General features: G+C 35.9%; 2 protein-coding genes across 2 annotated transcripts in view; one reads left to right on the forward strand and one right to left on the reverse strand.

Moving 5' to 3' along the window:
* LOC103508577 (ribosomal protein S6 kinase alpha-5-like) overlaps positions 1-15,505 on the reverse strand; it is a 122,714-nt gene that overhangs the window by 75,753 nt on the left and 31,456 nt on the right. The gene's annotated exons all lie outside the window — the stretch shown is intronic.
* Positions 8,820-9,812, forward strand: LOC113467137. The gene is made up of 2 exons (XM_026823150.1): positions 8,820-9,104; positions 9,138-9,812. The coding sequence occupies exons 1-2, from the start codon at positions 8,961-8,963 to the stop codon at positions 9,765-9,767; spliced, it is 774 nt and encodes a 257-aa protein (XP_026678951.1). The 5' UTR covers positions 8,820-8,960; the 3' UTR covers positions 9,768-9,812.

The raw sequence follows: 15,505 nt of genomic DNA on the forward strand, positions 1-15,505 counted from the left end.
ATCCTATGTGATTTTTCACGCGGAATCGAATGGTGCTAGTTTTAGCACTCTCTGACTTACAGTTGAGAAGTTGTGGGTTCGATACTCCCCTGTGTCAACAAATTTCTCTTTTATTTGTGAACCGTTACCAAATAAGCAAGTGAATAGTTGATCCCATGTGATTTTTCACGGGGAATCGAATGGTGCTACTTTTAGCACTCTCTGACTTACATTTGAGAAGTTGCGGGTTCGATACTCCCCTGTGTCAACAAATTTCTCTTTTATTTGTGAACCGTTACCAAATAAGCAAGTGAATAGTCAATCTCATGTGATTTTTCACGCGGAATCGAATGGTGAAACTTTTAGAACTGTCCGACTTACAGTTGAGAAGTTTAATGTAATAGAAAGTCGTGTGATGTTCACACCAGATTTTTTACTTTCTATTACTACAGTATAGCGGAGCTATACTAGTAATGAAAGTATTGCAATCGGTCCAAATTTTCAAAATCGGGAAATGGGTGGAAATATCCGTTTTGGGGTCCCCTGATTTCAAAAAAGTGGTTTTTAGCCCATGGTCTGTACGTTACGTACGTACTACAGGTTTAAATGGGAAAAAGTAGAAAGATGTGAACAAAATATTTTTTCAATTTAGATTACCTAGGTACACCTTTAATTTGTCCTCGAAATGATGCACCTAACTTTTATGTCTTCACTGCGTGCTTACTCCGGTCACCCAGATTACGATTAGAACCTTATACTTCTGAGCTAATGGGGCTAGGTGGCTAGTTTCTTTTATATTTCAAATAGATTCTAGTTGAAAAGTACTTCAGTGGAAAAGTGGAATGTACCTGATCTGATAGATAACGAACTTGTTCACCTGATGTTTTGGCTCAATGATTTCTTAGCGAGGTTATCTCTGTCGAAAAATTTCCCACACAAAGACTAAAGACAAGAGTTATGAAGTTTAGGTAGCTAAAAACTCTTTTGGTAAATATCATACTAGTAGGGGGGATACATGACAGAATTGACAGAGGTGATATGGAAATTACACACAAAATGGAGAAAACACGGTCAAGAAATCATTTGAAGCGTATACAAACCTGTTTAGGCTAAATAGGAAATTGGTATGAAAGCACGTGGACAACAACCAACAACCTATCACATATACCAGCGCACATATCTCATTTCGAAAAGGTAATAAACCATCTAAAACATGCAGTTATACCCGTGGTTACTAACAAGACAAGAGTACTCAATGCTAACCAAATATGTAAATTTGTACAATGAGACCAACCCGTCAAAAAAATAAAACGACCAGTAGTGCCAGCAAAGCATGAAGAATTGGGCGAGCGTGAACCAACCAACACAAGACAAGGGGAACCAAATCGACCAATAAATCAGATAATGATTCGAATGGCATATTTAGGACAACCAAACTAACGGGTCTCGAAATTTGAGAGGAAACGAACATGTGAGGAACCTGAGAACGTGGTAGTCAAACAATTAGAAGTAGACAAGGTAGAAGCCCTTATTAGCAGTACAGACACGATAGAGATCCCACTGTGTCTGATGAATAATAAAGTACTGTCGTCCCATCTAAATCAGATTGGAGAGGATGCCCAGAAACCTAGTTAACCTATTTTGGATCAAAAATCAGGCTGAAGAATCTTTCGAAAACAATTTGGCCCTTTTTACTTTCCTTATCCTATAGGAAGGAAAGTAATGTAATCGGGTCAAATTTTCGATGGTCAGTTTTTAGTGTTGAAGCGAGAACATCATGAGATGAGGGTAGTGGTTGAAATACGTTCAGTAGACCTTATGCGCTTATATAGGCGAGGTTTTAAGGTGAAAGAGAAGAGAAAATGAGGAACTAGAACATAATTATTTTACTCCTATGAGTTCTAGATCCCGAGATAAATTCGGGATCTAGAAATCGTAGAAAGTCGTCACATCAACTTTCCCGAGCAAGCTCCCTTCCAGGTGACTCCAGTAATCGCTGTTTTGACTTCAGATTCGGATTGTTCACGACTTTTTACGTAAAAAACGAACTTTTATTTATAATTGTTACCCAAATGCTCATCCTCTATTTAATATGCTCACTCGTCGACAAGCCTGTTTTTCCCGAAAGCTCGTAATTTATCTTCCAAAAACCGTTTTTTTTTTTAAACGACCACAGAGATGTATTTCATCGGTTTGAGTGGAGCAATAATGCATCCTTGTGGTGAATGTGTGGACAGTATTGTCATTGTCAACCGAGCAGACACAGAGCAATTTATTTTGACAAAATAGAGAACATCCCAAAATATATTGGGTCGACTAGAGAACATCCCAAAACATACTGGGTTGACTATACGTATAGGTTTTTCTTCTTATCTTCGTGATTGTCTTGTCGAATTACAAGGTGAGTCAATCTCCTCAATGAAATCTATGTCTTTGCTTTCTTTAGAGTTTAGAATGATAGAATGGATGTTAATACAGAAGAGTATGACGATAAAGATTCTGGAGAACTTAAGTCGAATATTATATAGGTTTCCATTTCCACCCTCTGGTTAGTCCTAATGAGGGTAATAACTAATAACACAAATGACGTTCTTAATGAGAAGGCGTTATTTACCATCAAGTATCGCATAAAAAGATACGTGGAAATATTCGCAAAACTCTAAATGAAAAGCATCACACATTCATAAAGAACACACAAGCCCTCGAGTGTATGGAAAACGGCAAAGTCTTACACAAAGTCATGTGGATATATACAACACACTTGTATCATAATTAAAACTTATAAGCAGAGAGAGAGAGGAAAGAAGACGGGGAGTTTGAAAAAATAAAGAAAGAACCTTCCAAGTTTGTTCCAGACAAAGTCAGAGAAACAAGTCCACAGAGGAAAAGAGTTGGACAGGGATGAAGCAGACAGATGCGATGGTGAAAGAAACGGAAGAAAGAGACTGGAAGAGGTGGCGGAGGAGAAGATGAGAAATAAAAAGACGATAAAGAAGAGAACGAAGGAAAGGAAGAAGAGGGAAGAAGCAAAAGAAGAGTATGCATGAAAAGAAGAAGAAGAAGGAAGGAAGGATCGAGAAGAGCACAGAAGAATACGAAGAGAGGAGGAAAAGAAGAGCACGGAAGAATACGAAGAGAGGAGGAAAAGGTAATATGACGTATGAGCGTAGCGCAACAAAGTACAAAGATAATAGGCATAGTAACATCATTAGGTAAGGTTTGGTGAGTTTGGATTATTTCTGAGTGAAAAACACCATAGTAATATCTTTGGGTAAGTTTTAGTAAGTTCGGGTGGTTTCCGAGTGAGAAAACACCATAATAACATCATTATGTAAGTTTTAGTAGGTTCGGGTCATTCCCGAGTTAAAAATGCCATAGTAACATCATTGGGTAAGTTTTAGTAAGTTCCGACATTTCCTAGTGAAAATACCGTAATAACATCATGGGATAAGTTTTGGTAAGTTCCGAACATTTCCGAGTAAAAAATACCATAATAACATCATTGGGTAAGTTTTGGTAAGTTCCGAACATTTCCGAGTAAAAAATACCATAATAACATCATTGGGTAAGTTTTGGTAAGTTCCGAACATTTCCGAGTAAAAAATACCATAATAACATCATTGGGTAAGTTTTGGTAAGTTCCGAACATTTCCGAGTAAAAAATACCATAATAACATCATTGGGTAAGTTTTGGTAAGTTCCGAACATTTCCGAGTGAAAAATACCATAATAACATCATTGGGTAAGTTTTGGTAAGTTCCGAACATTTCCGAGTGAAAAATACCATAATAACATCATTGGGTAAGTTTTGGTAAGTTCCGAACATTTCCGAGTGAAAAATACCATAATAACATCATTGGGTAAGTTTTGGTAAGTTCCGAACATTTCCGAGTGAAAAATACCATAATAACATCATTGGGTAAGTTTTGGTAAGTTCCGAACATTTCCGAGTGAAAAATACCATAATAACATCATTGGGTAAGTTTTGGTAAGTTCCGAACATTTCCGAGTGAAAAATACCATAATAACATCATTGGGTAAGTTTTGGTAAGTTCCGAACATTTCCGAGTGAAAAATACCATAATAACATCATTGGGTAAGTTTTGGTAAGTTCCGAACATTTCCGAGTGAAAAATACCATAATAACATCATTGGGTAAGTTTTGGTAAGTTCCGAACATTTCCGAGTGAAAAATACCATAATAACATCATTGGGTAAGTTTTGGTAAGTTCCGAACATTTCCGAGTGAAAAATACCATAATAACATCATTGGGTAAGTTTTGGTAAGTTCCGAACATTTCCGAGTGAAAAATACCATAATAACATCATTGGGTAAGTTTTGGTAAGTTCCGAACATTTCCGAGTGAAAAATACCATAATAACATCATTGGGTAAGTTTTGGTAAGTTCCGAACATTTCCGAGTGAAAAATACCATAATAACATCATTGGGTAAGTTTTGGTAAGTTCCGAACATTTCCGAGTGAAAAATACCATAATAACATCATTGGGTAAGTTTTGGTAAGTTCCGAACATTTCCGAGTGAAAAATACCATAATAACATCATTGGGTAAGTTTTGGTAAGTTCCGAACATTTCCGAGTGAAAAATACCATAATAACATCATTGGGTAAGTTTTGGTAAGTTCCGAACATTTCCGAGTGAAAAATACCATAATAACATCATTGGGTAAGTTTTGGTAAGTTCCGAACATTTCCGAGTGAAAAATACCATAATAACATCATTGGGTAAGTTTTGGTAAGTTCCGAACATTTCCGAGTGAAAAATACCATAATAACATCATTGGGTAAGTTTTGGTAAGTTCCGAACATTTCCGAGTGAAAAATACCATAATAACATCATTGGGTAAGTTTTGGTAAGTTCCGAACATTTCCGAGTGAAAAATACCATAATAACATCATTGGGTAAGTTTTGGTAAGTTCCGAACATTTCCGAGTGAAAAATACCATAATAACATCATTGGGTAAGTTTTGGTAAGTTCCGAACATTTCCGAGTGAAAAATACCATAATAACATCATTGGGTAAGTTTTGGTAAGTTCCGAACATTTCCGAGTGAAAAATACCATAATAACATCATTGGGTAAGTTTTGGTAAGTTCCGAACATTTCCGAGTGAAAAATACCATAATAACATCATTGGGTAAGTTTTGGTAAGTTCCGAACATTTCCGAGTGAAAAATACCATAATAACATCATTGGGTAAGTTTTGGTAAGTTCCGAACATTTCCGAGTGAAAAATACCATAATAACATCATTGGGTAAGTTTTGGTAAGTTCCGAATTATAACCTCCTCCAAGTTCACAATAGTTTCATGATCCCAGATAATCTCTCCGGGGGGATTGGAACTTTGCATTTCATTAACAACTTTCTCAAATAGCTGTACAATCCTCCGCAGAGGTGTAGGGAGTTCCTCAATGTGTTTAGCAACTTCAGCTATTAGTTTGAATACGTTCTTGATACCTAATTACTTTCTTAATGGCTGTTACTTCTGTAGTTGTCTTTCCCTAGTTCTCTTATAGGTCTCGATATTGCTTGGAACTGTTGTTACCTAAACCGAGTAGTATGAATTCTGTTTCAAGGTAAAGGCAGTTGATTGTCGCACCAAGACATTCATCAGGGATGTTGCGATCGATATATCGGCATATTTTTAGAGATATATCGATGTAATTACCGATATACATATTTATATATCAGAAAATTTAAAATATCGATTTAAAATGTCAAGTTTTGTTTGTTTGTTTGTTTGTTTGTTTGTTTTTTTTTTTTTTTTTTTTTTTTTTTTTTTTTTTTTTTTTTCTTGTTTTTTTTTCTTATTGTCACATTAACCCATTCACGTTCCCTCGTCCCAGATCGTGAACAAATGGAACACTGCGCTCATCGGTCTCATGACGTACTTCCGTGAGTCCGTAGTGAACACCCAGGAGTTGCTCGACCTTCTGGTCAAATGCGAGAACAAAATACAGACTCGAATCAAGATCGGACTCAACTCGAAAATGCCTTCCCGATTCCCGCCGGTTGTGTTCTATACGCCCAAGGAGCTGGGAGGTTTGGGTATGCTCAGTATGGGTCATGTGCTTATACCACAGGTAAGAGAACTATTCAAGTATAACTGGGGCTTTATTTACACTGTCAGCTTAGATTTTTACGACAATATGTCCCATTATGTTAACAGTTTAATACAGCATCTCTTTATTGATACAAAAGCCAGCCGTTCCGAGAACGAACATTATCCCATCAGGATAAAATCCGCCCCGGGCGGGAATCGAACCCGCGGCCTAGCGCTTACAAGGCAGACGCACTACCAACTAAGCTAAGTAGGCTGGAGGGAAATTGAGAGGTGTGTTGTTGAAAACAAAACGTTCAAACCATATCCTCCAAAACACTTTCACCGAGAGAAGAAAAAACATGCAACACTTCGCCTCACACACAAGTCCGCTGGGAAACCCCGCAGTAAATTGGAATCGAATTTCATTATCCTCTCTGTTTATATTTTACAAGGCGCAAACTGAAAAACGCCACCATGATGCTAATGGAATTGTCTAAAAACATACTAGATATTAGGTGTCTACTTCTAATAAGAATCCCTAATATACCTCAAACTTATGGTGCCCTAATACTCTTAATGGAGATACTCTCAGTAAAAACATACTCCTAATAAGAACCCTGAAAATACAAGTATGTACCTCAAACTCATAGTGCCCCCTGATCCTCATAAAAATGCTTTTGGTAAAAAGAAATAAGAATCCTGTAATGACTTGGAACAGCAGAACAATACTCGATAAGAACATATATGTAGTTACTTCTAATAAGAATCCTAATATAATCCAATTTCGAATTCATGGTGCCCTAATTGGAATGCTTGGTACAGGTAGGGCCATCGGCTTTAATAAACGCCCTTGGTCACTGCGACCTGGTTAGATCTTTTGTGACAGATTGGAATGCTTCTGGCAAATAATATACTCCTAACAAATACTCCAATATCCCCAAACTCATAGCACCCTAATAGAAATTCTCTTGCTACACTTCGGGGACCTTCCAATTCTATTGTATCTCTATCAACTATCACTAAAATGTAGGACCTTCTCTCTCTATCACTAATTCCAAGCAGACTCTCGGACACACTAAACTCTCCTTATCTCTCTCTAGTCGTCCTTGTCAGAAATGCAGGTTGGCTTGAGGCTATTCTCCGAATCAGGTGAGCTACAATGACTGCCATATAACATATTATACAGCTATCAAGTGGTATATAACAGAACGATATAGTAAATATACATAGCACATATAACTTATTAAATACAGCTATAACTTGCCATATAGGGAACGATTTAGTCAATATTGGTATACAATGTACATAGAATAAACAACTTATTGAATATATAGCATGGTATATAGGGAAAGATATAGCCAATATATATTACATAGGATACCTTCATACCTGTGCTACCATTAGCTACCCACCCAAGTGACTCCACACTGGTGATATGTATATTTTCAATTAGTTTGCTGTGCTCATTTGACATAGGTACTTGTTTGGAGCAGACTTGGTAGGAGATTTTAGTGTTTCATGACTATGTTTCTTATTCCTACCAAGTGGGATAGGTTTTATGTGTTTGTTTTCTCTTCTTTTTCATCGCTGTTTGCGCCTAAAGTTCTTTCTTTGTTGGCGTGATTTGTTTCAATTTCTAAGAATGTATCTACAGATGATTATTTCTTGCCGTTTGATGTTTTCTATGGAAGGGATCTATTAAGGTTTGATGGTTATCTCTATTACCTATCTAGTAGTGATTGTTAGGGAAAAAAGGTATCACATTCGTCAAATGGTACGTATAATCCGTAAGCTTCAAAGAAGATTTCGATTTTCATTAACTCGTTTGGAGTCGTTTGTTTTAATCGAAAAAGGACGAAGAGACAAAAAATATTTTCAAGCATTCAAAGTAATCAGAGGGGAGAGAATATAACAGGATAAATAAATCATATGCAAGACTATTTATAAATCTCGTAGAAAATACAAAACCAGAGGTATTGAAAATCGGAATAAAAATCCTATAACCATGTAGATGGATATCGAAACTGAAATTAATTCAATAAAGAAAGCGAACGAGCGAAGGAAAGAGCTGGGAAAAATCCATACGGTTTCTGCGTGTTTCACTTTAAATCGACCTAATACTTAGTGCATTATAATGAAAATAGGTGGAACACAATATACCACCATCATGAAATATGTAAAAAATAATAGCATCAATATTCTCATGAAATATAACGTCGGCTTCCAGTGAAGCGAGAGAGCATCATGAGATGAGGGTAGTGGTTGAAATACGTTCAAAAGACCTTATGCGCTTATTTAGGCGAGGTTTTAAGGTGAAAGAGAAGAGAAAATGAGGAACTGGAAAATAATTATTTCACTCCTATGAGTTCTAGATCCCAAGATAAATTCGGGATCTAGAAATCGTAGAAAGTCATCACATCAACATTCCCGAGCAAGCTCCCTTCCAGGTGACTCCAGTAATCGCTGTTTTGACTTCAGATTTGGATTGTTCACGACTTTTTACGTAAAAATCGAACTTTTATTTAAATAATTGTTACCCAAATGCTCATCCTCTATTTAATATGCTCACTCGTCGACAAGCCTGTTTTTCCCAAAAGCTCGTAATTTATCTTCCAAAAGCCCTTTTTTTAAACGACCACAGAGATGTATTTCATCGGTTTGAGTGGAGCAATAATGCATCCTTGTGGTGAATGTGTGGACAGTATTGTCATTGTCAACCGAGCAGACACAGAGCAATTTATTTTGACAAAATAGAGAACATCCCAAAATATATGCCAACTGAATAAATCATCGCCACGGAAATCACAGCTCCACAGCAAATTTCGGAAAAATTTTAAACTTTGAAAAATTTTCAATCTCACTTTGGGTTTTGTTTCAATTTACATACCTAGTACCTATTATTGTGTCTCTTTTCGCTATGACTAGAAACAAGAAGAACTCACCTGATAAGAACTTGTCCAACTCAACTGAAAATCAAAAAACCGATCGAGAAATGATAATGTACCTTGTTGATAAAATTGACTCGTTTGGACAAACCCTGAAAGATTTGAAGGACATAATACATGGACAAAAAGCGAAGATTGATACACTGGAAGACAGAATCAAATTGAAGACTGAAGAAAACAATGAATTGAAGAAAAGAGTTGAAACATATGAGAGTGAAATAAATAATCTGGAGCAAAGATCTAGAATGATAAATATAACAATCAATGGAATCCAACAAAAGGGAAATGAAAATGTACTGAAAATCGTAGAAGAAATAGGAAGAAAATTGGGATTCGTGAAACCATTAGAAGATGTTCAAGCGGCCCACAGGGTGAATAGTATGAATAAAAAGAAACCTAAGCCCATCATTGTTCGCCTACTGAATACTAAAACAAGAGACAAATGGACAGCAGCTTACAGACAGAAAAAACTCTGGCATGAGAATTTTTATATCAACGAACATTTGACAAGAAGAAATCAAGAGCTCCTATATCAAACCAAACAATTGGCAAGAAAGAAAAATTACAGGTATGTTTGGACCCATGATTGCAAAATACTCATCAGGAAGAATGAGAACTCAAAAGCATATGCTATCAAGAACTTGGATCAGCTGGAAAACATCCTGGGTATCAAGAAGATTCCTGTAATCGATCTGGAAAATGAAGACCATGACATCACGCGTTTTTATGAAACCATTAATTCTAATCATACATTTGATAATTCCTCTAACTTCGAATAGCATAAAATAACCATTGCATAACAATATTTACATAACCGAAATTTATAAACTATCTAGGTTCCTATACCTTTTTCATTATTTTCTTTGTCTCTCTAATTTGTTTGCATCATTGATAAATAATTGATCTAATGATCAATTCAATCTTTTTTCTCTTTTCATAAATACTGTAAAAGAATAATAAATACTATTTATGCAGGTAAGAACACAATAATAGGTACCTACCTATTATTCTAATACATATTCATTTACATACATGTTTCCTACGATTAAAATTTTTCCATTTATATCTTTTCTTAAATATCTAATCTTTTTTTTCCCCTAATCATTTTGTATACAGATATCTAAAACTTGAACTCCTCTTTATCCGATACAGAGCATTTAATATTTTAAATTGCTCCATGGGTAAAGAGTAAGCCATATGTATTACTTATTTATATTGAGATGATTTGTGTTTATGTATGTTTATAAATAAATGGTTATACATAAAAAAAAAAAAAAAAAATATTGGGTCGACTAGAGAACATCCCAAAACATACTGGGTTGACTATACGTATAGGTTCTTCTTCTTATCTTCGTGATTGTCTTGTCGATATTTATTTATACAAGGTGAGCCGACCTCCTCAATGAAATGTATGTCTTTGCTTTCTTTAGAGTTTAGAATGATAGAATGGATGTTAATAGAAGAGTATCCATGACGATAAAGATTCTGGAGAACTTAAGTCGAAATCGATTAGGTTTCCACCCTCTGGTTAGTCCTAATGAGGGTAATAGCTAATAACACAAATGACGTTCTTAATAAGAAGGCGTTATTTACCATCAAGTATCGCATAAAAAGATACGTGGAAATATTCGCAAAACTCTAAATGAAAAGCATCACACATTCATAAAGAACACACAAGCCCTCGAGTGTATGGGAAAACGGCAAAGTCTTACACAAAGTCATGTGGATATACAACACACTTGTATCATAATTAAAACTTATAAGCAGGAGAGAGGAAAGAAGACGGGGAGTTTGAAAAAAATAAAGAAAGAACCTTCCAAGTTTGTTCCAGACAAAGTCAGAGAAACAAGTCCACAGAGGAAAAGAGTGGGATAGGGATGAAGCAGACAGATGCGATGGTGAAAGAAACGGAAGAAGTGGTGGAAGAGACTGGAAGAGGTGGCGGAGGAGAAGATGAGAAATAAAAAGACGATAAAGAAGAGAACGAAGGAAAGGAAGAAGAGGGAAGAAGCAAAAGAAGAGTATGCATGAAAGGAAGGAAGGATCGAGAAGAGCACAGAAGAATACGAAGAGAGGAGGAAAAGAAGAGCACGGAAGAATACGAAGAGAGGAGGAAAAGAAGAGCACGGAAGAATACGAAGAGAGGAGGAAAAGAAGAGCACGGAAGAATACGAAGAGAGTAGAGCGGAGGATATCTTTGTTTTCATGGAGCTTTCCTTGAATGTTGCACTGTATTCACAACGAGGGATGTAAATAGCGTTGTAAAGAGCTGTGAAGAGAACAATGGAGGCAATTTTATGCACAAGTACTGTATGCTGTGGAAAACGGTGGAAATGTGTGAAAAGGGACTAGGTGTGAAGATGGTCCTCAGGAGAAATATTAAACAAGTAAATAATGTATAAACTTATGAAGGTTTAAAGTATGTCAGTATGTGGGACCTTAATCTGTTCTATTTTGCGGCATTCATTTATCGAGTGAAAGGTGAAATATGAACTTTTGAATTAAATGAAAACTTGAATCCTCAGGAGAAATATTAAACAAGTAAATAATGTATGAACTTATGAAGGTTTAAAGAATGTGGGACCTTAATCTGTTCTATTTTGCGGCATTCATTTATCGAGTGAAAGGTGAAATATGAACTTTTGAATTAAATGAAAACTTGAAAACCGATTTCCTACGATAGTGAGTTTTTTTTGGGTGAGTTTGTCACTGGATAAGTTAGTTTAGTTAGTCCTTTGTGAAATGAAAACCAATTTCCCACCATAGTGAGGTTTTTTGTGAGTTTTGTCGCTTTGTACGGTAGATTCTTTTGCTGGCGACCTCCTCTGTTTCGGGTCTCTCACAGTGATCAGAGCAAAGACACTGGTTTGCACTCAATTTGTGTCCCTATTTTCCTTGTCAATAATTTCAATTTCCGGGTGAAGAAGCAAAGGAAAATAAAGAAAAACAAAGGAGCCAAAGAAGAGAGGAGCAAAGCAAGTAAAAGAAAGAGAGAGAGAGAGAGAGAGAGAGAGAAAGGGAGAGAGGAGAGAAAAAAGTTTTCCAAACTGAATATTTAAACTGTGCAATAAACACAGAGAGAGGTGGAGAGATGAAGAGAAGGAACTGCGAAACTTTGTTATTTGACTTGTAAAGTACAAAGGAAAATGATTTTCCTAGAAAGAAATAAGCAACTTGGGAAAAATTATGAAAAGGCAATGGAAAACAAAATGCAAAAGTGTTTCTGGATTTTTCTCGAGATCCTCCCACCATTCTGTTTTCCAAAGATCTGAATTTTCATTTTTATCCCGGAGAAAAGAAAAAAATAATGATAAAGTACATATTGGTCGAGCAGAAAGACTACTCATGGAAAATGATGATAATGTTGATAAAGAAGAGCTTCTCAACAAGCGATTGAAGGAAAAAAGTGCCTCATAAAACCAGAAGTAGAGGAGAATGACTAGATAAGAATGAACAAAAAATATTACTAGTATTTACGTTTGTTATAATTAAAATTAATTTTAATTGTGTTAAGTATGAATGCATGTCACTACTATTGTTCCCAAATTCCCATTAAAGAACTTCGCTACCACTTGACTTGGACTTCGGGACTCGAATAGTTTGCACCGTTTCCTGGCATTGGAAATTCATTGTCATCAGTGATAAACTGTACTCGGAACTCCGCAAGTTCTTCAAACTTCACACAAAGGTTATGATGCATCATACCTAGGATGTAATCGCTCTCATCACAGAATCACGATTCTTGCATTGGAAAACCGTCCATCATCTGAGCAGAACCATAAAAATTAATGAAATCAGAAACATTGTTTTCACATTTTCCCATACCCAACGTAACGTTAGATCGAGAATTCGCAGTTATTTTCAAGAAATCGGACCACAAGATTTGCTTTCTTTGTAGATTCTTCTTTCTTCATTACTTTAGAATGAGGATAGTTATTTTGAATACAAAACTTGAATGGGAAAAAAAAACTGTGATACCTACATTCCGTACGGGACGCAAAAAAAGCAACTTTCGGAACTACTTTCAAGCATTTCTATTCAGATCACTGTTGCAGCTTTGGTGACATGTGGAATTGTACTGCCTTTGAAAATAATGAGAAGTTCGGGCAAATAAAAGGTGATCTACTTTCAGTGTTGATTGGTTCTAACTTCCAAGTTACATATTATATGCCGTGAGAAATGATGCATTGAGAGCTACTCTATGCCGAAAAGAACCCACTTTAGTATGAAATACTTGTATAAATATGTCATCTATTACCAAGCTGAAAAGTTCTCTTACTGACAAAATTATTCAGAAACCCAAAAACTTTCAGGTGTTATGCACTGAAAGAGATAAAGATGTTATCATCGCAACGGTGGATAAAGAAGTAAAGATTGCAGTCTTAATTTACAGAATATCATTTTGGAACTTCGAATAGTTATTTTTGAACGTAGACTAATAAATTAAAATCCGAGTTGAAATCTGTAAATGTCTACTGATGTCAGTAGCACCGTTGTCTGTTACATGTGGTTCTTAGTGGTCACTTTGGACTCTAATCGAGCTAAGCATAATTATGTTTACTTTTCCTAACATGTTGCAAACAAGTACATGTATTGGAAATTTTACAGACGTAAGTATTACATTTAATAGATCTTCAACAATATTATTTACTGTGTACCTAAGGTAGCCAATCCAATAACAATGAAAAAATCTCCAAGTTATTTGTTTGTGCATGACTGAATATTGATCATTAAACACTACTGGTTGCCTGATGATTCTGCTCGTATACAATTTGAACACTTGACTGGGTTTGTGGATGTGGAAAAGGATTTTCAGGCAATAATTTGGAAAACAGAACACAAAGTCAAACACAGTTTCTTTTATTTTCCCAATTAGCAAATAATTATGCCGAATATTCCATGTTATTTCTCGAATATTCATTCCAGTGCCCTAAATCACCAAAGTATGGAAAAGTATCTTAGAAGTAAGTGTAATAGCCAATGGACAAGCAGAATTTTGAATTTGGACGAATCATATCGAAATATGGAATTGTAAATACTTTTCCATACTTTGGTGATTTAGGGCACAGGTACTCGTGTGCAAATGCATACCTAGTCGCTCCAAAATTTTCGAAAATGACATTCTGATATAGATATGTGCTCTACATACCTATTATGTAAAAATTGTAGGCGTTTGGATGGAAGCCCCACATTTTTGAAAAGTAGATTTTGATTTTGTTGATTCTGATAAAAATGTGGAAGAAGTGCTCTCCTATAAAATGTGGTCAAGTTTTCAATTGTACTCGTGTGCAAATGCATACCTAGTCGCTCCAAATTTTTGGAAAATGACATTCTGATATAGATATGTGCTCTACATACCTATTATGTAAAAATTGTAGGCGTTTGGATGGAAGCCCCAAATTTTTGAAAAGTAGATTTTGATTTTGTTGATTCTGATAAAAATGTGGAAGAAGTGCTCTCCTATAAAATGTGGTCAAGTTTTCAATTTCAACATGGATGGGCAGTGAATTTGACTTTGTTAACACATGTAAAATGTTCTACAATATTACCTATACATAACATTATGTTCAAAAATATTATACATAATATTATTAAATTCCAATTATTCCACAATGTCAATTAGCGACTGCCACTACTAGCAGTAAATGAGTCATCCGCGCCATGAAGACATTGTCGGCATAGTCAGAGTTCTTTCTCCCCTCCAAACCCCTCTCACCACAAACACCATCACTGTACCACAATCAGCAAACAAAGCTGTTGATGAAATAAAAACACAAGAGGAAAAGAAGAACACGAAAATGAGAAAAAGGGTGAAGTGATAACGATGCCAGAATTGATAGAATTGGTGGAAAGGGGAATGAAGGAAGTGGATGAAAGAGGGGGAGAAGAAAGGATATGAAGAATTAGAGGGACCCAATTTTAGGAAGACCACGTGGGGAATGTAAGGGTGTGAGCCCCAGTTCCGGCCCCCCATACCCCCCAAACGACACGTGGCTTTGTTTCTCACAAGATTTTGCCACTTTGCCAGTGACGCCATTGTTCTCCCTGTGAGAAACAATTAACGGAACGAACTCTTTATTGATGTTTAAGTGTTCCACATATACGTTTTTTATTGTGTCGTTAACATGCTAATGCTACTCGTGGTGTAATCAAATGGGAGCGAATCTGTTTCGAGACCGAAGCAGATTCGGTGACGAGATAATTGCTGACTTTGTTGAAAAAAAATCGGCTGAAGATGCTGATTTGCTTTTATTTTGTCGGTTTTTACTTTTTTTTTCACTTTCTCATCTCTCATTGTTAAAAAATTGCTGCAATTTTTCAGATTTTTTTTTTTTTTTTTTTTTTTTTTTCTGTGGCTGGGGGAAAAAATTTTTGGAATTTAAAAGGTTTGCTACTGTGCTGTGGGAATAAACTTTTGGAATTTCAAAGGATTAGAATTCATGTACGTACCTCCTCTTATGTAACTATTGATGACAAGAAAGTGAGAATCTATTGAAATGGTCCAAATATTGCAAAA

This window comes from Diaphorina citri, unplaced genomic scaffold (genome assembly GCF_000475195.1).
Source record: "Diaphorina citri unplaced genomic scaffold, Diaci psyllid genome assembly version 1.1 scaffold411, whole genome shotgun sequence".
NCBI classification, from domain to species: Eukaryota; Metazoa; Arthropoda; class Insecta; order Hemiptera; family Psyllidae; genus Diaphorina; species Diaphorina citri.